This window comes from Symphalangus syndactylus, chromosome 24 (genome assembly GCF_028878055.3).
Source record: "Symphalangus syndactylus isolate Jambi chromosome 24, NHGRI_mSymSyn1-v2.1_pri, whole genome shotgun sequence".
NCBI classification, from domain to species: domain Eukaryota; kingdom Metazoa; phylum Chordata; class Mammalia; order Primates; family Hylobatidae; genus Symphalangus; species Symphalangus syndactylus.
In genome coordinates this window covers 42,513,239-42,538,130 of record NC_072446.2, presented here as the reverse complement: position 1 = coordinate 42,538,130, position 24,892 = coordinate 42,513,239, and the positions used below count along the sequence as shown (strand labels likewise).

At 35.6% G+C, this 24,892-nt stretch overlaps 1 protein-coding gene across 8 annotated transcripts in view; it reads right to left on the bottom strand.

Annotated features, from left to right (window-relative positions):
- Positions 1–4,546: 4,546 nt before the first annotated feature.
- The window catches only part of RAD21L1 (RAD21 cohesin complex component like 1), a 31,641-nt gene continuing 11,295 nt past the window's right edge, over positions 4,547–24,892 (bottom strand). For 4 of the 8 annotated variants that reach the window (XM_055266131.2, XM_055266132.2, XM_055266135.2 and 1 more), the window contains 9 exons: positions 22,547–22,717; positions 21,349–21,444; positions 20,324–20,434; positions 17,905–18,131; positions 17,555–17,654; positions 16,581–16,705; positions 14,450–14,545; positions 12,071–12,148; positions 4,547–6,163 (listed from right to left, as the gene is read on the bottom strand). In XM_055266131.2, the coding sequence (XP_055122106.2) occupies positions 5,975–6,163; positions 12,071–12,148; positions 14,450–14,545; positions 16,581–16,705; positions 17,555–17,654; positions 17,905–18,131; positions 20,324–20,434; positions 21,349–21,444; positions 22,547–22,717 (1,193 nt within the window). In that variant the 3' untranslated portion in view covers positions 4,547–5,974. The remainder of the gene's footprint in view (positions 6,164–12,070; positions 12,149–14,449; positions 14,546–16,580; positions 16,706–17,554; positions 17,655–17,904; positions 18,132–20,323; positions 20,435–21,348; positions 21,445–22,546; positions 22,718–24,892) is intronic. The other 4 variants (XM_055266134.2, XM_063634183.1, XM_063634182.1 and 1 more) reach the window with 2 other exon arrangements.

Sequence of the window (24,892 nt, the reverse complement as noted above, 5' to 3'; positions counted from 1 at the left end):
AAGAGTTGTCAACCAGGATTTTGTACCCAGCAAAAATATCCTTCAGAAATGAAAGTTAAATAAACACATTCTCCAATTAAGGAAAATGAAGATAATCCATTGCCAGCACACTTGCTCTAAAACAACTACTGAATTAAGTTCTTCAGACAAAAGGGACATTATATTAGAAAGAAATTTGGAACATCAAGAAGGAAGGAGAACAATAATGGTAAATATTTGGGTAAATTTAATAGGCTATTCTTCTCTTGATCTTTTAAAATATGTTTGACAGTGGAAAGCAACAATTGTTGATGGGGGTTTAATGTATGTAGATAAGACAAGTACAATATAAAGGAGGAGTATGTATATTCCTTTACAATATAAAGGGACCTATATGGTGTAAGATTTTTACACTCTTCTTGAAGTGGTAAAATATCAATTCTAAGTAGAGCATGAAAAGTTAAGTATGTATTTTGCAACCCCTAGAATAGCTATTTTTAAAATCTATAACAAAAAAATATAGTAAAAAAAAAAAAAAAAACACAATAGGCTGGGTGCAGTGGTTCATGCCTGTAATCCCGGCACTTTGGGAGGTAGAGGTGGGTGGATCACTTGAGGCCAGGAGTTCAAGATGAGCCTGGCCAACAGGTCTCTATTAAAAATACAAAACTTGGTCGCTACTAAAAATACAAAAATTAGCTAAGTGGGGTGGTGTGTACCTGTAATCCCAGCTACTCAGGAGGCTGAGGCACAGGAATTGCTTGAATCCAGGAGGGAGAGGTTGCAGTGAGCTGAGGCTGCACCTCTGCACTCCAGCTTGGGCAACAGAGTGAGACTCTGTCCAAAAAAAAAAAAGAAGAAGAAGAAGAAGAAATAAAAATTGAATTCCAAAAAATTCCAAATATTCCAAAAGAAGGCAAGAAAGGGGAAAACAGAGGAATAAAAAATAAAGGGAACAAACAGTAAAAAAAAAAATAAAATCCAAAAATCCTAAATAAATAAAATCTGAAATCCAAAAATGTCAATAATTACATTAAATATAAGTGATCTAAACACTTCAATTAAAATAGAGGTTATCTGAACGGATAAAAAAATGACTTTATTTGATGCAGTCTATAAGAAATTCACTTTAACTATAATGAATGATATAGGTAGCCTAAAAGTAAAAGATAAAAAAAAGATACACCATACAAATACTAATCAAAGGAAAGCTGGAATAACTATATTAATATTAGAAAAAGTAGACTACAGAGCAAAAAATATTACCAGGAATAAAGAGAATTATTATAAAATAATAAAAGGGTCATTTCACCAAGAAGATGTAATAATTATATATGTATATGCACCTAATAAAAAAGCTTCAAAATATATAAATCAAAAACTGACAGAATGGAAAGGAGAAATAAACAGATCCACAATTATAGCTGGAGACACAAACACTTTTTCTCAGTAATTGATAGAACTAGTAGACAAAATAAACAAGGATGTAGAAGAACTAAACAACACTATGAACTAACTAGGTCCAACTGACATTTATAGAACCCTCCACCTAACAAATGCAGAACAGAATTGATCCTTGGACAACACAGCTTTGAACTGTGTGTGTCCATTTCTATGTGGATTTTCTTCTCTGCCATCTCCGAGACAGCAACACTAACTCCTCCTCTTCCTCCTTCTCCTCAGCCTACTCAATGTGAAGACCATGAAGGTGAAGACCATGAAGATGAAGACCTTTATGTTGATCCACTTCCACTTAATGAATAGAAAATATATTTATCTTCTTTGTGATTTTCTTAATAACATTTTCTTTTCTCTCGCTTGCTTTATTGTAAGAATATAGTATATAATACATATACAACATATGTGCTAATTGACTGTTTATGTTATAGGTAAGACTTCTGGTCAACAGTAGGCTATTAGTAGTTAAGTTTTTGGGGAGTCAAAATGTAGACACAAATTTTCAACTTAGTATAGGGTCATAAAATAAATCTTAATGAATTTAAAAGAATTGAAATCATTTAAAGTATGTTCTCTCACTATAATGGAATTAAACTCAAAATCAATTACTGGAAATATCCCTTAGAAACTGAACATACTATACTTCTAAATAATTTGCAGGTAAAAGACCTGCAAGTCTCAAGGGAAATTAGAAAATATTTTTAACAGAACAAAAGTGAAGATACAACATATAAGTATCTGTGTGACGCAGCTAAAGCAGTGCCTAGAAGGAAACATAGAGCTTTATGTGTTTATATTAGAAAACAGGGAAGATCTCAAATCAGTTATCTAAGCCTCCACCTTAATAAAACTAGAAAGAGCAAAATAAGCCCAAAGCAAGCCAAAGGAAAATAATAATAAATGTAAAAGCAGGAATAAATGAAATGAAACAGAAAGCAGAAAAACAAAAGAGAAAATCTTTTAAAAGATCAATAAAATTAATAAGCCTCTAGCACAACTGAAAAGAGAAAACATATTAACAATGTCTGAAATGAAAGAGGGGTTATTACTATGGACCCCACAGACACTAAAAGGATAATAAGGGAATACTCTGAACAACTCTACACACATAAACTCACCAATGTAGATGAAATAGACCAATTACTTAAAATAAGAAACTACCCAAACTCATTGAAAATGAAATAGGTAACTGAATAGTCCTACAACTATTTAAAAAATTAAATTCATAGTTAAAAAAACTTTACAAAATATAAATATCCAGATCCACATTGTTTATGGGTGAATTCTATCAACTATTTCGAGAAGAAATAACACAAATATACACAATCTATTGTAGAAAAATAGAATAGGAGGAAACACTTTCTAAGTTATTTTATGAGGCCAGTATAACTCTGATACCAAAACCAGAAAAAGACAGTAAAAGAAAAATACAGACCAATATCAGATGCAAAAATCCTCAATAAACTATTAGGAAATCCACATGAAAGGATATTCAACATAATTAGTCATTAGGAAAATGCAAATCAAAACCATGAGATACTCACTAGGATGGCTATAATTTTTAAAAGGGACAATAACAAGTATTGTCAAGGATATTAAGAAATTGGAACTCTGATATATTGCTGGTAGAAATGTACAATAGTGCAGCTACTTTGGAAAACAGTTTGACAGCTCCTCAAAAAGTTAAACATAAAGTTATCATGTGACCTGGCAATTCCATGCCTAGGTATATAACCAAGAAAAATCAAAACTTATATACACAAAAACTTATATACTAATGTTGATAGCAGCATTATTCATAGTAGTTAAAAAGTGGAAACAATCCACATGTCCATCAGCTGATGAGTGGATAAACAAAATATGGTATATCCATACAATGGAATATTATTTGGCCATAAAAAGGAATGATATAAAGATACATTCTAAAACATGGATAAAACCTGAAACCTTTATACTAGGTGAAAGGACCAGATACAAAAGGCAAAACATTGCCAGGAGTGGTGGCTCACACTTGTAATCCCAGCACTTTGGGAGGCCAAAGCGGGTGGATCATTTGAGGTCAGGAGTTCGAGTCCAGCCTGGCCAACATGGTGAAACCCCATCTCTACTAAAAATACAAAAACATTAGCTGGGCATGGTGGCATGCCCCTGTAATCCCAGTTACTCAGGAGGCTGAGGCAGGAGAATTGCTTGAGCCCGGGAGGTTGATGCTGCAGTGAGCCAAGATCGTGCCACTGCAACTCCAGCCTGGGTAAAAAAAAAAAAAAAAAAAAAAAAGCGAAACATTGTTCAATTCCATTTATATAAAACAAAAACACCTGGAACTAATTTGTGAGTTTAGCAAGGTCATAGGATACAAGGTTAATCTATAAAAATTAACTGTATTAATGACAAAACTTTAGAGATGGAGAACAGGTTAGTGGGTTTCAGGAGCCAGGGACGACAGTAAGGAGGGAGATGGCTGTGGCTAACAAAGGGTAGCACAAGTGATCCTTGTGATGGAACTATTTTGTTTCTCAAGTATGGTGGTGGCCACACAAGCCTACATATGCAATAAATTTGCATAGAATTAATATATACACAAAATGAGTGCATGTAAAACTGGTGATGTCTGAATAAGCTGGGTGGATAGTGTCAATGCCAATTTCCTAGTTGTGTGTTATACTAAAGTTATGCAAGATGTTACCACGGAGGTAAACTGATATATGGGATCTCTGTATTATTTCTCACAACTGCGTGTGAATCTACAATTATCTCAAAATAACAAGTAAACAAAAAATCAACTGGAACTCTCTTACATGGTTACTGGGAATGCAAAATGGTACATCCACTCTGGAAAATAATTTTGTAATTTCTTATAAAGTTAAACATATACTTGCTATACGGCCCAGCAATCCCATTTCTAGATATTTACCCTAGACAAATAAAAACTTATATCCACACAAAAATGTACACAAATATATGAAGCTCTATTAATAATTGTCAAAACTGGAAACAACTTAAACATCTTTCAATGGGTAAATAGATAAATAAACTGTGGTATATCTAGGCAACAGAATATTACTCAGCAATAAATAGGAACAAACCACTGACACATGCAACCACTTGATGAATCTCAAAGACATTTATGAGTGAAAGAAGCCAGTATCAAAGGTTACATGCTATATGATTCCATTTGTATGACATTTTCAAAAAGACAAAAGTGCAGTCATGGAGAAGAGTGGTTGCCAGATGTTATATGGGGGAAGGGTGTTAATACAAAGGGATAACACAGAGAATTTTTTAGGGTGATGTTACTGCTGGAATCCTAATTGTGGAGATGGTTACAGGACTCTACAAATACATTAAAATTCACAGAACTATGCACCAAAATTAAGAAGTCAAATTTTCTGTATGTTAATTTAAAAAATAAAAGAAATTTTAAAAAGGCAATTTTGCCATTTAAAATTTATAGTTAATACATTTAGAGAGGCTATTTAGAATTTGTTGTTTGCAGCATAATTCCAGATATAACAACATTTTAATGAGTACCATAGGCTTCATTTTACAGTGTACGATGGAGCTCACAGAGCATCATATGAAAATGTCCTAACTCAAACTTCAATTGAGAAAAAAGGAAAACAACAGTTTTAATGTCAAAAATGTTCAGTAAACACCAAGCAAAAGAACATTTATTTTGGTGATCTTTACTCAGAGCATAGCTGCAAACAACATGAGGAACAAGTGTCTGCTAATTTTTTTAAACATAAGAAGCAGATTTAGTTTTGCTGACATATTAATGGTGATTATAATAATCATTAAATAGTAAATAAAAAGGTTAAGTGACCTATAAATAGACTAAAACCCACACAGGTAATTTAAAGCAAAGATGAGCTTTGTAACTCTTCAATTAAAATATTGGATTAAAAACCAAGGCATTAGGTCAAATCAAGGATGATATGCATCGCAGCCAAATAAATTGTCTGTGTAGAAATAATGATGTTTTCATCATTAACCCAACAAAATTCAAGTAAATACTCCAATGTAAAATAGCCTTTTAAGAAACATCTTTGAATGTTTGTCAAAAACATATAGCATTTTAAAAATGCATCCTAAATGTATGCTAAATGCAACATTGAAGTCAGGGAAACGATAAATGCTATATATTCAAATCAGCTAAGTTAAAAATAATTACTTAGCTATAATTAAGTATTTCTGAGCCAAGTATGGTGGCATGTGCCTGTAGTCCCAGCTATTCAGGAGGCTGAGGCAGGAGAATCACTTGAGCCCAGAGTTCAAGTCCAGCCTGGGCAACATAGTGAGACCTTTGTCCTTAAAAAAACAAAAAACAAAACAAAACAGAATTTAAAGTATTTCTTTGTAAGCATGTAGGTTTCCAATTCTAGCTATGATTATTCTGAACTACAGAGAGGAAATAGGTCAGCCTATCTATGAAATGGATCAGACCTTCAGCTGCTTCCAGATGGCTTCTGCATTAAATTGAACAATCTACACAGAAATTCCAGTGATGCCATAAATCTGTATGTCTGGGTTTCCTTCATATGTTATAAAACATTGGTCCCATCGTAGCTATAATATCTGCATAGGGAGCACTCTGGCTTAACTCGATAGCCCGCTGTTTCTTTAGGACAAGAAAGCTATAAAATTTGGCAGCTGCTTGTTTTCGGTCATTATTTCTACAGAGCTTCATCAGACTAAAGGACTGCATTCCCATCTTGTTAGATTCCTGGGAAAATAATTAGAAAAGAAAAAAGAAATGGGAAACAAGATCATTAGAAGTAAAGCCGGCTATAAATGCGTAATAAACAACAAAATATTGACATTTTGGATAAATGACTATAAAATCCTTAAATGGAAAAAGGGAAATGACTCCTTAGTAAACATAAAAACAACACAAGTCACTGTACACAAGCTTGGTTCATGAAGAACATGCATGCAAAAGAATTCTGAAGTGTTATACAAATTTATAATGTGTTATACAAATGATAGGCCTTTTTAAAATTGATGTTAACATAAATGGCTCCTGTGGAAAGGGCAATTAGTCTATATTTGCAGAGACAAAAAAAATCCACAGGACTTTGGGAGGCTTCAAATACAATGAAAATTATCAGCCGATCAGTCTTCTTCCACTTAAAGGTACTAGTGTTGGTGTTGACTATAAACAACTCCAGTTTCAGTGTCAGGGGATTATGACTATGTAAACAACTCCCAATTTCTTTGCACAGATTAAAAAGATGTCAGATTCACTACATGACATCTGTATACCTACTGAAAATAACTGAGGTACAATAAAGTATTTTAATTATGGATGAAGATAACTCTTTTCATGAAGACTAGGATTTGGAATCAGAGTCCTAGAGTAGAAGTATACTTTTTTAGTTAGAAATACTGTGGTGCGGGCCGGGCGCAGTGACTCATGCTTGTAATCCCAGCACTTTGGGAGGCCGAGGCGGGCGGATCACGAGGTCAGGAGATGGAGACCACGGTGAAACCCCGTCTCTACTAAAAATACAAAAAAATTAGCCGGGCGTGGTGGCGGGGGCCTGTAGTCCCAGCTACTCGGAGAGGCTGAGGCAGGAGAATGGCGTGAACCCAGGAGGCGGAGCTTGCAGTGAGCCGAGATTGCGTCACTGCACTCCAGCCTGGGCGACAGAGCGAGACTCCGTCTCAAAAAAAAAAAAAAAAAAAAAAAAAAAGAAATACTGTGGTGCGGCCAGGCGCGGTGGCTCACGCCTGTAATCCCAGCACTTTGGGAGGCTGAGGAGGGCAGATCGCTTGAAGTCAAGAGTTCGAGACCAGTCTGGAAAACATGGTGAAACCTTATCTGTACTAAAAATACAAAAATTAGCTGGGCATGGTGGTACGTGCCTCTAATCCCAGCTATACGGGAGGCTGAGGCAGGAGAATTGCTTGAAACCAGGAGGAAGAGGTTGCAGTGAGCTGAGATCACGCCACTGCACTCTGTCTTGGGTGACAGTGATACCCTGTCTCAAAAAAAGAAAATAAAAAGAAAGAAATACTGCAGTGAATACTGGCCAATGTCCCTATGAGAATCATACACCCTGGATAGTTGTGAAGCATATTTAGAAATACCATATACAAGGTTTTGCTTGTCCATAACAGTCAACAAATTAATAAATTAAATACTTTGTCATAGTTTATCTTAACCAAAGGTGTGGCCCAGGGTCAGTAACCTTTCAAAGATGGCATATCCAGCCTACATTTATTCCCTGCCTTGAGAGAAAAGATGAGAACTGGATGGCTTTTCCCCCCGGGAGAGAATAAGGACAGCTTTTTCAATTTCAAGAGTTCTTTTGAAAAACCCTAAAGGGACAAATATGCAAGATTAAACAAAAGTGTTTATTTGTGTTCCCTTCAGAAACCCTTCTGAAACGAAGGTAAAGGAAGAAAAAGTGACAAAGGAAGGAGATAAAGACAAAGAAAGTGGAAGACATAACTGACTTAGTAGAGACAACTGAACCCTAAGTGCTGGCAGGAGAGAAGCCAGCAAAAAGCAAGCCAATTTGAGTGAGACACAGTACCTAGGAAAAGCTCAGGAACTGGAGACATCAGTGTGTCATAAACTGGGGAGAGGGATGAAGCTGAAAACAGGAGAATTCCTTGAGAATCTACTTAGGAACAGTTAGACCTTCTGCCCACTCCACCATCTCACAGAATCGGAGACCACTACTCACATAGCAGAAGGCGTGAAGTTGCTCTTCTGGAGATACCAAGCATTGAGGCTTTGAACTTAGGGCACTAGCGCTGTGGATGGTGAAGTGTCATACCACAAACAGTGGGATTAAGGGAAATTCTACGCCAACAGTGAGATAACCAGCCTCTCCTTTACCTCCTTTTGGTTCCTGAGCCACTGGCATCATGCTTATATCTCCTAGGCAGTAGACTTAAAGATTACTCTGGAAAAGCTGACTATTCTAAGGTAGAACAAAACCCAGTTATATAATACAATCTAGGGAAGGTGAGGAGTGCCACCCAATTACCTCAGTATAAAGACCATAAGTCTACAACCCCTACTCATGTGTATATAACTTCCAGTCAGTTTTTTGGTGTCTCTGTCTTAAATAAAAACAGATAATCCTAGGATCTATAAGACATTTGAGTAAAATCTCTAATATTAAAGAGCAAAAAGGAATGCATTCAAGAAAATCACTAAGGAAAGATAATGCAGGGAGCAGAAGTGCAACCTCTGAAGTTAAGAAGTTTTTCATTGTATGGCTAGGATAATAGTGAGAGGAAGCAGATCAGTGGTTGCTTGGGAATGGGGGTGCCAGTTGGAGGTATGCAAATGAGGGATTCACAAGGGGCACAAGGAAAGTTTTTCTGGTTTGAGATATGTTTACTCCTTGATTGTGGTGAAGGTTTTACAGTTGTATACATATGTCAAGACTTATCTAGTGCATACTTTAAATATAAATAGTTTACTGTATGTTAATCATATCTCAACAAAGCTGCCTTAAAAACCTAATTGAATAATTAAATAAAAATATTATGATGCTATAAAACAAAAGAATAGTTAGTAACCAAGAAAAAAACTCCTGGAAAACAAAAAGGTAAAAGCAGATATAAAAATTCAGTAAAGTCTAGAAGACAAAGTTGAAGAAATCTAGAGGGTAGAAAAACACAAATACAAAGAAATTAATATAGAGGATAAAAGATGTTATTAAAATTAAAGGAGCAGTTCAGGAGATCCAACATCTGACCCACTGGCCCTTCAGGAAGACAAAACAGATAAATAAAAAGGAAATTGAGGCCAGGAGTTTAAAACCAGCCTGAGCAACACAGTGGGACCTTGACTCTATGAAAAACTTTAAAAAATAACAATAATAAGGAGAAAGTCCAAGAAATTTTTAAAAATTTTCTGAAACTCAGGAACACGAAATTTCTGTATAAAAGAACACACTACATGGTAAAGACAATAAGTGAAAGAAAAAAAAACCCAAAGCACATTATGAAATTCCAGAGTGCCAGGGATAATAATAATAATAATAGATCAAAAGCTTCCAGAGAGAAAATAAAGGTTACTTACAAAGGATCACCAACTAAGGCAATATCTGACCTTTCAATAACATCACAAGAATCTTGCCAATGTTACAAAGCCTTCAACATCTGAGAGAAATATATTTTCAACTTAAGTTTAGAGACAATCAATCACGTTAAAGGTAAAAGAAATGCACAGGCTGGTATGGAGGGTCTCTATCTCTCGTGAACTCTTTATCTCAGGAAATTATGAAAGGATGTTAACCACCAAAAAAATTTAAGATAAAGGAAGATCAAAGCACCCAAAACCACAGAGGAAATAATACATACAGGAAATAGACAAATTCCCATGTTTATGACAAAGCAATATCCCAAGACAAAAACTATGGAGCAGACCTAAAGAGCTGCTGGTTTGGATCAGAATAAGAGGATGGTGAGCTCCTAGAGAGATACCTTTAAGGAAAAAAAATGGAACTGATGGATCATTTGATAAGAGATATTATAAAATATTATAAAACCATAAAAATGGTATTTTTGTCAGAGTTTGGTCATATTGTCTGAGTTTGGAAAAATAATTAAAATGGGTTTATAGACACTGAGCAAATGAAAAAAAATGAAGTAAAGGATTATAAATCGTGCTGCTTAAAGACACATGCACAGATATGTTTATTGCGGCACTATTCACAATAGCAAAGACTTGGAACCCACCCAAATGTCCATCAATGATAGACTGGATTAAGAAAATGTGGCACATATACACCATGGAATACTATGCAGCCATAAAAAAGGATGATTCATGTCCTTTGTAGGGACATGGATGAAGCTGGAAACCATCATTCTCAGCAAACTATCACAAGGACAAAAAACCAAACATTGTATGTTCTCACTCACAGGTGGGAATTGAACAATGAGAACACTTGGACACAGGGGGAGGGATAGCATTAGGAACTATACCTAATGTAAATGATGAGTTAATGGGTGCAACACGCCAACATGACACATGTATACATATGTAACAAACCTGCACGTTGTGTACATGTACCCTAAAACTTATAGTATAATAAAAAAGAAAAAAAGAGAATGTGGCACATATACACCATGGAATACTATGCAGCCATAAAAAGGATGAGTTCATGTCCTTTGTAGGGACATGGACGAAGCTGGAAACCATCATTCTCAGCAACCTATGGCAAGGACAAAAAACTAAACACCACATGTTCTCACTCATAGGTGGGAATTGAACAATGAGAAGAACACTTGGGCACAAGAAGGGGAACAACACACACCGGGGCCTGTCATGGGGTGGGGGGATCGGGGAGGGATAGCACTAGGAGATATACCTAGTGTAAATGATGAGTTAATGGGTGCAGCACACCAACATGGCGCATGTATACATATGTAACAAAACTGCACGTTGTACACATGTACCCTAGAACTTAAAGTATAATAATAAAAAAAAGAAAAAAATGAGGTAATGATTAACTTGAAGAAAGCCTAATGACAAAACAACCACAAAGTTGACAAGGAATGTAATTATGCTATGAAGCTTCAATGTAAACTAATTTTTATATAGTATTTATGGCAGCAGCTGCTAGTTGTCCTTTAATTTCCATTCTCTTCTTCTATAGTAACAATAATTAGTTGGGACTAAGCTTACCAAATAAAGACTACATTTCCCAGCTAGATGCCGCAATGTGACTAAGTGCTGGTCAATGAAGTGTAAAAAGTGATACAATTTCTGGGTTGTACTCTTAAAGGAAACTTTGCTACTGATTGGGGTACAGACCTGGTGGGTAGTTAGCCATTTTAGATCTTGAGAAGACAAAGGAAACCCGGGTCCCTGACAACTTTGTCAGCATAGCTGCCATACCAGATTGAACCTTTACCTGAGAGATAAATAAACTTCTATCTTTTTTAAGCCACTAATATTTTGGCTCCCTGTCACAATCAAACCTGCATCATAACTATTACAAATATAACACTGTAAACACATAACACTATGCTAAAAGTATACCAGGAAGGGGAAGGTAACTAAGTTAAACTTTTGTTTTCTGTCAAAAGAATTCAGTAGATAAAGTTTAAAGCTGAAATACCAAGAAAGAGCACTAAAAGCATGTTTATTAAGAATATAGATATAAATACTAAAAGAAACAGCTTAATGTAGTTGCTTCTGGTGAGCAGGACTTAGGGATAAGGGAGAGGTAGGACAAAGGCCTTTCTGTCTTTTCAGCTTTATTGCATGGCACTATTGAACTTTTAAAATAATATACATGTATTATTTTGATAAAAATATAAATTAAATTCAAAAATTACCTGAGTTGTCACTCTTGAACTGCTATAAACTAAGTTTCGTATTGAGAATTAGTTGGTATCCTGCTAAAAACAAGGATGGGACACAGAATAGATATCTAAGGGTATGAGTGTGGGTAAGAAGTTGATTAGAATATGTAAGCACCAAACTCAAACTTCTATATTTAGCCCTGGGTATACTACTGAAAATCATTGCACTGTAGTGGGATTTGGCCTCAAAAAAATAAGGAAAATTATTGCATTTTCATTAATATATAGAAGCTTGAAGTCAGTATTTACTTATTTTTAAAAATAAAAATAGGGTTGACAAACCCTAGCATCTCACCCGTAAACGATTTAACATCTGAAGTATTCTTCGATTCCATCTCTCTGTCTCAATATTTTCTTCATTCCTCAATGACTCCTGTTTGAATGATAAATAAAATATTTAATTTAAGCAAATTTTACTGAATGCTGACTACTTGCCCATCATAGTGTTAACTTCTACAAGAAACCCAATTATTACAATAGGTCCTGCCAAATAAAGAGCTTATAGTCTTTATTATTTATAGAAAGAATAAGGCTAACATACAAATATAAACCACCTTTGCACAATTACACCTGTACTCTCCAGGGTGTCTTCTGATAAGAGGCTCCAGAATAGGATATTCTGCCATTTTTATTTGGTAATGTGTCCAGGGCCTTACGGTTACTTTGAAAAGTAAAATTAGCAAAGACAACAACTTTTGCCTAGGGTTATCCTAGTTCTGGTCAATCTGAACTCAGTTGACAGTAGTAAACATACAGCTATTTCTGCATTGTAAAGGCCTTTATCTGAACTTATCTGGTAATGGAAGCTCTAAACATAACTGCTCTCTAGTAGTTTGTGTACAATTGAGTTAGAAATCTTTCAGATTTCGAGACGCCTTGTCCAAGGCATCTGTGCCTTGGACATGTCTGTCATGTTATCTAAATAGATTCTTTTTTTTTTTTTTGATATTTAAGGCTTAACCACTTTCAGAAATACCTCAATATTTAAAAATGGTATTCTAATCCCTTACAAACTAACACCTTATGATGTGAGAACAGAAACTGGACATATGAAAGGTGTTCATGAATCTGATAAAAGAGTAGGCTTACAAAGGGTTGGGGGAAGGGAAGTGGCACAAATCTGGCCTACTTTATAATTTTTCCTAAGCTAATTCTGACTATGCAGCCCAACAGCATCTGTGTCACTCTCATCACATGTCCACTGTTTGTCTAGCCTTCATGTAGAGGAGCTCAGACACTTGCTTAAAGTGCTTTCAATTTCATAGACTCCAAGACAATTACAGAAAGCACCACAATATTCTGCATGACATTTTAGATCATGTGAGGCTAAAGGGACTCTTTGACTAAGCCTGGGAACTACTGAGTCCTCATTTCCACCAACTATACCAGCTTCCGGGGCCTGCCTATGCTGTATGCTTTCTTATATCCCAAAGAGACTGATTTGAAAATACGGTCACTTTATTCTGGAGAGTTTTCCAAATCCCTTCAGCTACAATTTATGATTATTCTTTTCTGGTCTGTCCTTGGATAAATGAGGACACCCACTTATTAATGTTTATTTTATTGTTAAAGAAACAAATGCAGTTTTTGAAATGTAAAAACCTCTTTGTTAAAGATCCATGAGACTCTAGCTTCATCTATAATGCACAACTAAACTAACCAGAGAAAGGCTCAGAAGAAATAGTCTGTGCATTCCGCTAAAGCCTGTCCACTTGATCTATTTGGACACCCTACAGCTGAATCTATTGTGTAAAAAGCCCAGTGGATTATTAAAACAGCTGAACTTGTGCTGTGTTGTGGTTTGCTTGACCATGTATGAAAATAACCTGCATCTATAGAAGCAAAGCGAATAGCAAAAATGAACTAACCCACTTCTGGCTCAGCTGTTTGGATACTTCAGGTAAAAAGTTCAGGTAATTTATTCTGTCCTAGATTATCTAGAGAATTCGGTCTCTTTTCCTTGTATGAAAAACAAAGAGTCTTGGAACTCATTATGTAGATAATTTTATAGAAACAAATTAACATCAGGCTTACTAGGTTTTTTATATTATTTACTAAAAAACTTTTACTAAAATTCCTTACAATCTTAAAAATGTTTTCAGTACTCTGGGACAATACCAGAGAAATAAGACAGTTAATAAGCAGGGAGTCAGGTAAATCAGACTTTACTTCTGTCTTTGCTATTGACATGTGGCCCTCTGACTACCAGATTATTTTGTTTCAGATTTCCAGAAGCCTTGTATAGATACAAGCCTTGTGCCACACAATGTTAAAGGAAAAATTGCCCACAATTTTTTTGTAAATAAGATAAAATTTCAAATGCCCTAGGCCATACTCTTAATATAGTTCTGTTTCTTTAGAGATGTTATATCAATAATTTAAAACAGTGATTCTCAACATTTAAAATCCTGTCACTACTTTTGATAAGCACAAAAATCTCACACTTTCCCTTAAAAGTATTTGAAGTTTCAAAAGAAATTAAAGAAAGACAAAAAATCAGAGCAATTCAGAATATTATCAAACTATTCACAAACATCTCTGTTGTAATCACATTTAAATTACAAATTTAGAAAGTAACATGACAGCTATAAAACCCAAGTTTTAGATAAATAAGGTGTTAAATATTTAGGAATAAAGTTTTTAAGAACATCCCCAAGACTATACATATATTTACCAATTCAACTGGACTATATTCAATTTCTTGTACAAATAAGTCATTTGTTAAAGGTGATTCCTCAGCAACTAAAGACACCATTTCAACAATATCCTGCTGAAGCAAATTAGGGAAAGTTAGGTAAATCTGCCAGTGGTTATACAGGAACAATCTAATTTTATTAAATGCTTTAATCACATGAATGCTCATTTCTCAAACTAATTTAAAATACTACCCATATTCTCAAAATATTATCTCTGAAATATCCCGGATAGGCAGTCTTTGACTTAAATGTTACTGTTTTCCATATGCCTCCCGTAAAGGAAGAACTTGCATGCCCCTTCCCTCCTTGCTTCCTATCCTTTTCCTTTCTATTTCCCTCTCTACTGCAGACCTCACATTAAAAGTCTCTACTGCTGTGCTATTGAGACCACTTTGCTTTGAAGCACTTTATCTAGCCCCACTCCCCTACCTCTATTCTCATGCCAATACCAGGTGGCAGAGGAAAGAGATCTGCAATAGGCAAGCAGAGAGGGAGTGAGAGTGAGGAAAGGGATATTAATATCCCTACCGAGGACCACGACAGGATTCCTGCCACCACTGCTGGAGCTGTCACGGGCAAAAGGGAAGAAGAACCTGTCTGCTGAAAGGGGAGTGAAGACATAAAGGAAGAAAGAAAAAGAGACATATTTCCTAGTCCCTATCCTCTCCTTCCCTTCTCATTGGTATAGAAGCTATCAACCCCTTTTCATCTTCAACCTGTCTCCAAGCTTCATTCCCCAGCTGTCTTCCTCAATCTTGATTAAGGGCCTCCTCTAAGATAGTTTACTTGCTTTTTCACTCAGCTTTAAAAAATTTTAGTAAACATAAGGAGTTACATTTTATTCTTTAATATACATATTTGTGAAGCCTTGTTTTTCTCTTTCAATTTCTATGAATATTCTACATTTTTGATACTCTCAATTTTGCAGGTATGGTATATAAAAATTCTGTTTTATGAAGATTTGAAAATGATTCATCAGAATCAATATTTTCTTGTCCCTTATTGTTCTTGTGCTTCCATGCTTGACTATATTTCATATTTGTTAACCATTTTTGGAAGCAGAATAAGAGTAGAATTGAAGGTTAAAGCATAAGCATAAGGTAAAGGAGTAAAGGTTCAAAAGAACTGGTACATCAATCTCTCTTCTCTCTACTTCAAGCCCATGGCACAATCTATCTTGTTATATCTGTGATAACTGCAGTTATATTTTCCTTCCAAAAAATCATAAACTAAACAGGTTTGCCTAATCATAATTTTTGGTAGGTACACTTTAAGAAATGCCTGAGCCCAAGTGAGGGAGAAAGTAGTACTAGCAACCCAGTATCTCAGTATCCAGTATATTATCAAATATTTAGTAAAATACATTCTGTTGGAATGCACTGTGAAATTGTCTTTCCTTCCAAGGGCATTCAGTTTCAACATGGGTTGACTTTGAATTCCCTGAGTGGTTATCAAAATACAGTGATAATGGAACGGACCAGAAAAACACTGGTTTATTTTTAACTGGTGTGGCTATAATATTTATATTTGTACAACCAATAAAATAACAATTGAGAAAATATTTCAAAGCACATTATCTCCAATTATGTTTTCAAATAGTAATATTTTTCAAATAAAAAATTATATCTTAAAAAGTTTTTAAAATTTTGTTTTGGTCATAGATTTTTAGATAGTCTTTCAGATTCAAGGCCAAGGAATTGGTGGGTCTAAAATATATTATTCTTAGAGATATGCGGGTGAATTTATGATGAAAAGGAAAACTTAGGCATACTGGCTGCAGTTCTAAAACATTCCATGACACAAAGAATATGAGGCCTAGTAGGATTCTCAGCATGTAACCAGGTTTACATATAGACAATCATTGATTTAACATATCATGCAAAACACTAGTTCAGTATGAAACCACCTTATCTTGTGATTTACATCCTAAACTCCTAGAAAAATTCTGCTGAAGAAAATCATGTTTTACCCTGCTACTTACTAAACAAATTGCAAAACAATTTAAAATGAAATATAAACTAATGTAAGAAAATATACCAGAGTCCCAACATTCCTTTACTATATCTGTAGAAAATAAAATATTTTTATGATTCTCTCTGGATAACTTACCTCAGAGTTAATATTTTTATTGGTATCCTCATGAGAGCTATGCTGAGATCCACCAATCACATCCTTCCAAGTTTGGGGTTTACTTAACTCTTGCTGGGAATTTGGCTCTTGCATCATGGATGTCTCTGAATTATCAAGGAAATAAAGACAATTTTACCAAAATATCTTTCAAATTTGAATTGTGATATGGTTGTAACAAAAGAAAACTTCTGACAGACATGTTGGGATCCAACAATTTAAGCAAAGGATACACAAACTTTCTTATTGCTCCCAAGTCTCACATATGTATCTTCCCTTTCCTGTCCTCTGTCTCTATCACCTCCACTCCCCATTCTCTGCCAACCATCTCCTCTACACACGCTCTCACACATTCACTCACAAGACAACATGGACAGTTCAAGCCCATTGTGGTATATTATTCAGTAGGTTTTAATGCCGTCAGGAAGGGTGATCAGGAAGTGGAAGCTCACTCATCACATCAATTGGTTTTATTATTACTTTATAATTATCATGATAATAATCAGTAATTATTAATACTCCATGTGCCTTTTGGGTAGACAGAAATATCCACCTCAGGTTAACTGTATTAAGTGCTGTTCTTATCCTTACATGACTTTTCATGTTAGCTGTTTTACATTGAAACATTATCTTGCTAGATATAAAGATTTTCTTTTCTGACGATTTTTGAGTACTGCCGTTGGGAGTGAAGGAGGTAGAAAGAGGATAATAAGAATGGTTTACATAGTATATATACTTCATCTTTTTAACAAAATCTCTGGGACAAAAATTAATCCAAAATGCAGAAAAATGCAATACTGAAGTAGTAATTTCATTTAAGTTCAACTACTCTTCCAGAGTTAGCATTTATATTTGAGAATATGGAATTGGATCCCATCTTCATTTTGAAATTTAAAACATCAAATTTTTGTTTCCACAACATTCCCCTCAACATCAACAGAATTAAGAAGTCTCACCTACTATATTTTGGTTTCCCACTTCTTCCCTTACTGACTCCTTCTGTATCATTTTTCTTCCAAGTTTAAAGCCAGAGGACAGAAAGCATTTTGTAAACAACTGTAAAAATACACATTTTTGTTTTTTTTTGTTTTTGTACCAGAAAAGCAATTCAAGAAAACACAAGCACATATCTAAAAAGGAAAAACTATAATTCATACACACAATCCAGAAAATCAATTCAAAATGAGGAAGTACTTCTTCGCAAGTTTAAATTCTGTTATATATGTATGTAAATATGTTTATTTATTTATTTATTATTTATTTATAACCAGACATTGCTCACATGTAGAAGGATAGAAACTGTTACCATTTTCAGTTCAGCATGAATCAAATCCTGGGCAGCAGTTGACAGAAGTGTATCCACTCCTCCCCTCTTCTTCCACATCATCAGTCTTCGGGTAGGAGGTGCAAGTTCCAAAACCATGAGTGTGTCCACAAAGGAAGTAAGCTGTTTATGTATAACTTTGCCACTGAGCTCCTTGACAGGATCTATGAGCAATCTCCTCTTTTTGCCTTTCCTTTTCTCAGCAATGTCTAAATATAAGAAATAGGCACAAATGTGATTGGTTATACAGCTTTCTAAAATCATATCGTAGGCACTAAATACTTAAGAAATTTCTAAGCCAGCCACAGTGGCTCATGCCTGTAATCCTAGCACTTCAAGAGGCTGAGGTGGGCGGATTGCTTGGGCCCAGGAGTTCAAGACCAGCCTGAGCAACATGGCTAAACGCCATCTCTACAAAAAATACAAAAATTAGCCACACATGGTAGCATGCACCTGTAGACCCAGCTACTCAGGAGGCTGAGATGGGTGGATCCCTTGAGCCTGAGTGGCAGAGGTTGAAGTGAGCCGAGACCACATCACTACACTCCAGACTGGGCAACAGAGCAAGACCCTATCTCCAAAGAAGAAAAGAAATTTCTACCACAGTACAACCTACAGTGTTGCATTGGAAAGGAAATCCCTTCTCCCCTCTGAAAATTATGCTGAGCAACCAATAACTGATACATTTTGTAAGGTGTTGCTTGGAAGTGCTTAGAAAGGGATCTACCTGTTAAGTGAGCAACTGAGGAAATGTGGGGAAGAGGGAAGTCAACCAATTTGGAGGTTCCTTAAAATGCTTATGTAATAGAATAACTTTCTACAGCACTCATTTGTATTTGTCCAGTGTATTTTTCCCTCTCCCACTGAAATTCATAGACATTCCAAGCAGGTAACTAGGTCCATAGGATTTCACTCCATCAGGGAATTTTACCAAGCAGAAAGCAGAAGTCAAGCTTTTCTTTAGTAAAGCTGTAAAAGGGGAGAGAGGGTTAGATTTCTCAGGATTGATAAAGATCCAAGATCAAATGGAGCCAAAATGTACAGGACCCTGCTTGCTGGCTGATGTGCGTCAGTAAAATCCCAGGAACAAGACAAGATACTGGAGAGGTTGGCTATGTGATGATCCCCAAGGCTATGTACGCTGGAGCACTGGGAACCACAAATTGGTATGGCTGATAACCAGAGGTTCCCTTCTACCTTCCACACCCCTCCCCCAAACTTTGGAACTACATGGTGGAAATAACAGAGGGAAGCTACACAGATTGAATTTCCTGCCAGCCTAGTGAGATAGAGGCTCAGTGGTGAATTCAGTTAAAAAAAATAAAATAAATGCCTTACTGTTTGCATGTCTGAGTTTATAAACTGAAATTCATATGAATTATACTACCTACAACTAGGATGTTTCTAAATGACCTAGTTATATTAGTTATATTAGACTATTAGTTACATTAGTTATATTAGATTCATACTTACTACTTATTCCTAAAAACATGATGCTTGAAGTTAAATGCTAGAAGGCATTGTGCCTCTCTTCTGATCCTTTTATTCTGCCTTATATTATATCACTTGCATGACTATTTATCTTCCTGACTAGATTGTTTTCTAAGCTTCTTAAAAGTAAAAAGTGTGTGTCTTCTTTATTCCCGTGCCCACCACAGAGTAATGGCTCAATACCTTCCGAAATTGAACTTAGTTTAAAATTTTTCAGTTTCACAAACTGGATACATGGCTTGAACAGGACTGAATGTAATGCAAGTGATACAGAGATACAGGACAAATGAGCCCCAGAGTGGAGCTTAGCCCATCTGGGTTCTTGGCTCTGTCCGGGAAAAGAACTCAAGGGCAAGTCAGAGGTAGAAGAAAACAGCTTTATTGAATAGGCAGTGTTACACCTCTGCTGGTGTTACAGCTCTAGCACCGTAACTGCTGCTACAGAGCAGGGCTACTCAGTAGGCCCAGACTAGCAGCTCAGGGCAGTTTTGCAGTCATATTTATACCCACTTTTAATTGCATGCAGATTAACGGGGCTGGTTTATGCAGGGAAGGAGTAGTAATCATTGAGTCATCGCCATGGAAAAGGGTGAATTCCCGGTGTTGCCATGGCAGCAGTAAATTGACATGGCACACTGGTGGGTGGGTCTGATTTAAAGCTCCCCCCACCCACCTTGTAACTAGTCCTCATCTGGTCCGGTGTCCAACTCCCAATTCTGGAGTTGAGTCCCGCTTCGTACCTCAAAAGGATCATCTAAAATTTCCTTCGTGGTCTTCTCCTCTATTGTGTTACAAGTGCTATTACTAGATTGACTACCTCCTATAATATTTCAGTGATTATTCAAACATCTCAAAGTAAATAAGTTAACAGTGTATTAAAAATTAATACAAAACTATAAATGCCTCTGACCTGAAATATCAATTGGATCAAGGGTACCATCCTCTTCAGTTGATAATAATGTTGTTTCATTCATTTTTCCATTTTCAGGTACACATATACACTCTGAGTTATCTGGTTCAACTAATCAACATTCACATAAAAGTAATTGTAAAAAAAACCAGTTAGGATGCAGGCTAGAGGACTGTATGAGAATTAAAGATAAAGATAAACTAACTGAAGATTTATATTACTAACTGGAACATGTGAATTCTTAGAACCATTTATTTAATAGAGTTGAAGAGGCTTACAGATTATATGGTCTGGGACCCATAATATTCGAGTGAGTCAAGTATCATCATCCCCTTTTGCACATGAGACATCTAAGGGTGGGCTAAAGTCACAGCAGATGTGAAAACAGTGGCAGCAACTACAGCAAATGACTGATAAAAATTTGACTATATGTCTGCTAAAAAAAATTGTATTCTGTTAAATCACTTATCAGTTGATCCATAAAAAACCATAAGTAAAATTTTATTACTTAGCTCTCTGTATTTTCAGTTTCTACTATTGTTTTTAGAAAGCAAATATAACATCAAAAATTGTGGCAAATAAAAAATGGGGCTAATCGTACTTTTAATTCTTAAGAAAAATCAGACTAAAATACCTCAAATCATCTGAGGTACTTCCATACGAATTTCAAGTAGGGAAAATATCCTCAATTTGTAATTTCTCTCAAATTGTATACAGATTATCAAACCATACTAGTTAATAAATTTTCTTACCATTTACCATATACTATTTTAATAATTCAAAAAGCACAATATTTTGGCAGAATTCTCTCATGCTAAACCCAATCCTGGCTAAATAACCTTCAATGTACCTTTACCAGAATCCAATTTCCTATTTTATATTGTCTACAGTCAGACTAACAGAGTCTGAAGGACATTGTTCTTTATCTTTCACTATACTATATTGCTACTTAAATTCAGAAGTTCTGAGGCTTAATTTAAACATTAGTACCCATTACTTTCTAATAAAGGAAAATTTCAACCTACCTGCTAAACTATTGGGAGGCTCAGGAGGCAGGGAAATTTCTCTGTTCAAATGCATGTCTTCTAACAGGATATTCTGATCATCTTGCAATAGATTGTCTTGAAAAACACAATGAATACTTTTTCATACAGACTGGAATCTGTCATTTGTTCACTAAACATTTATTAATGTTACTTTATGCATTTCATTGTAAAGGAATAACCAGATTTTTAATGTGAACTAGAGAATTTTAAAAAAGATTTGATAGGAACAGTCAATAAACAATCTTTAAAACATGTGCATTTCGGCTGGGCGCAGTGGCGCACTCCTGTAATCCCAGCATGTTGGGAAGCTGAGGCAGGTGGATCACCTGAGGTCAGGAGTTTGAGGTCAGCCTGACCAACATGGTGAAACCCCGTCTCTACTAAAAATAGAAAAAAAAATTAGCTGGGCGTTGTGGTGGGCACCTGTAATCCTAGCTATTCAGGAGGCTGAGGCAGGAGAATCACTTGAACCCAGGTGGCGGAGGTTGCAGTGAGCCAAAATGGCGCCATTGCACTCCAGCCTGGGCCACACAACAAGGCTCCGTCTCAAAAATAATAATGATAATAATAAATAAAATATGTGCATTTGGACTTCTCAGTTTTTGTCTACCCGATTTCTATGACTATTTTATAATGTGAAATAGTCTATATTAAGAGTAAAACAAATAAAACTGATAAAATAAAGAAGGCAATAAATTGGTAGAAGGCCTTGAGGATAGGTAGAGATATTTGATACAGTAAGTCATGGGGACCCAAGGCACTTAAGCAGAGGAATATGAATATAAAATAATAATACAAAATTCTGGAAAAATACTTTAGTTGCCCCACAATGTATGTTAAAGAAAACAATGTTTTCCAGTACATAGTCTAGTATATTTTATAAGGAATATACTAACCTCACTCTCTTCCCTCCAAAAATTAGGAATTTGTAAAAATAAAAACAAGCAGTAGTTCATAACCGCTATAGAAAATATATTTAAACAGACGGCTATTTACTTAGGCCTAGCCTAAATGTTTAAACATGCCACAGACTTTGAAAACTTGTATTAAAAAAAGTATTGACCTACATAACACAAAAACATATTTGAAATTTTAGATTGCTATAATAAATCTGCTAATATGTTGTAGTAATTTGATTAAAATAAATATTTTATTTCTACATGACCAGATAGCATACCAATCATTTCTCCTGCAGCTCCTTCATCTCCAAACCCATCTCCACTGTCATAGAACAGAGATCTTTCTCCAGTGAGGCTTCCAGAACTATGTTCAATTAAAGGGCCACTGGAATTCAGTAATATGTTGTCATCAAAGAAGCTATGTCTTCTGAGAATTTCAGATTCCTCCCCTAAATAAATATATATCATTAATACTAATTCATAGAAACACAGAATTTTAGGATTAGAAGGAAATTCAGATATCATCTAGCATAATCCTGTCATCCAACCCTCATTTTATAGATGAAGAGAATGGCTGAAAGACTTACTTGAGTTATTCAACTAAGGTCACTCAGTCAGTAGAGACAGGATTTTTAGTCTAATGCCCTTTCAAATACCATGGAAAAAATGCCAACATATTACATAGAGTTTATAGTTGTGATATAGTTTAATAACTTCCTAAGGTAAAAGTACTATGGAAAATAATTTATTCTATTTTAGGTAAGTAAGTTCTGCTTGACCAAGTATATTTCATAGTATTTCAAGGACAATTGCTTGTAGTGTTCATGCATAGTGGAGGTTTGGAAAATAAGGAACATGTCAGTCATCTTAGGAAATGGAAACGTAGGTAAAATATTAAAGAATGGGCTTACAACATTTATTCAGTAAATATCGAATATGCTAGGGGGTAGTGATAGAGGTCTGTAAAAAAAAAAAAAAAAAAGACAAACCCAGTCAGCTAACAACAACTGAGTGTTTATAGTATGTATTATATTATGTAATAGAAGATACTATTATAATTCTCATTGTACAGATGAGGAAACACACCCACAGAAAGGTTTTGTAACTTGCACACAGTCACACTATAATAAATGACAGAGTCAGGATCTGAATCCAGCTCTCTCTGACTCCAGAGCCTGCATCCTGACAATCACAACACTATACTGATAGTTCCAGGGGACCAGAAGTCAGCTCTTGACCAGAAATCAGTTATTTCCCTCTCTTGGGTTTGAATCTCTAGGTGCAGGAGTTTGAAACCCCAGGGGTCCAGGGTTAGTCTTCTCCTCCCTCTAACAACCCATGTTAGTGTTAGACAGTAAAGAAAATCATGAAGTATTACCCATATTGAAAATTCTTCTATAGACCTAAATCTCCTAGAATGGAAGAGTGGAAAAAAAAAACTATCATGACAATGGATTAAAGAATTGCTCAGAAGAAAAGACTAAATTACTTTTTCAAAAACCAAGAATATATTCACATCATCCAGATACAGCTTGATAGCTCCCAAAGGAAAAGCCAGCATTGGTCAGTCAGAGAATAAGACTTATGAAGACACTATATTCTCAGCACCGAACATCACAAGAATATCAGATTATACAAAAAAAAGAAATAATCATTGCCTTTGATCTTATATTATAATCCAGAATAAGATGGATTAATTTTAAATATTTCTTAGAGGACATTAGGTTTGAAGCAGTTTTTAAAGAAGAGAAAAATCACATATTGGTGAAGAAGATTAAAGGAAGGAATAAGGGGAATAACCCTATGATGTTGTTAGTTATATCCCAACTTTACAAATAGGGACAGTAAGGCTCAAAGAGGTTAGGCAATCTGCCCAGTGTCACACAGCAAATCAATAGAGAAAGTTCAGATTCAAACCCAAATCTGTCCATTTACTAAGAACATGTTCTTCCCACTTTCTAAAATTGTAAAGGAAGATACAGAAATGTGAACAACTAAATTGTATAGGTTGGGTGGTAAGACATTTGCTTGACTAGAGCAAAAAGTCCATATTAAGAGTAAAACAAATAAAGCTGATAAAATAAAGAAGGTGATAAATTGGCAGAGGGCCTTGAGTATAGGTAGGTATGTGATACAGTAAGTCACAGGGACCCAAGGCACTTAAGCAGAGGAATGTGATATATCAAAAATGGAATTTGAAGACAATTGCTCTTACAAAGGTGTATAAAATGTGGGAAGAGACTGGAGGAAGATTTGTAGGAGGGTATTGCAGTACTCCAGGTCTTTGGTACTGGTGAACTATATCACTGGCTAAGGAAATAGAAAAAAGATCTAAGAGACATTTCAGAATTAAAAAACAAACAAACAAACAACCCAGCACTAGTATGAAGCTGACAGAAAGTATAGTTAAAAGTGATCCTGGCTGGGCATGGTGGGTCATGCCTGCAATCCCAGCACTTTGGGAGGCCGAGGCGGGTGGATCACCTGAGGCCAGGAGTTCAAAAACCAGCCTGGCCAACATGGTGAAACCCCGTCTCTACTAAAAATACAAAAATTAGCCGAGTGTAGAGGTCCATGCCTGTAGTCCCAGCTACTCCAGAGGCTGAGGCAGGAGAATTGCTTGA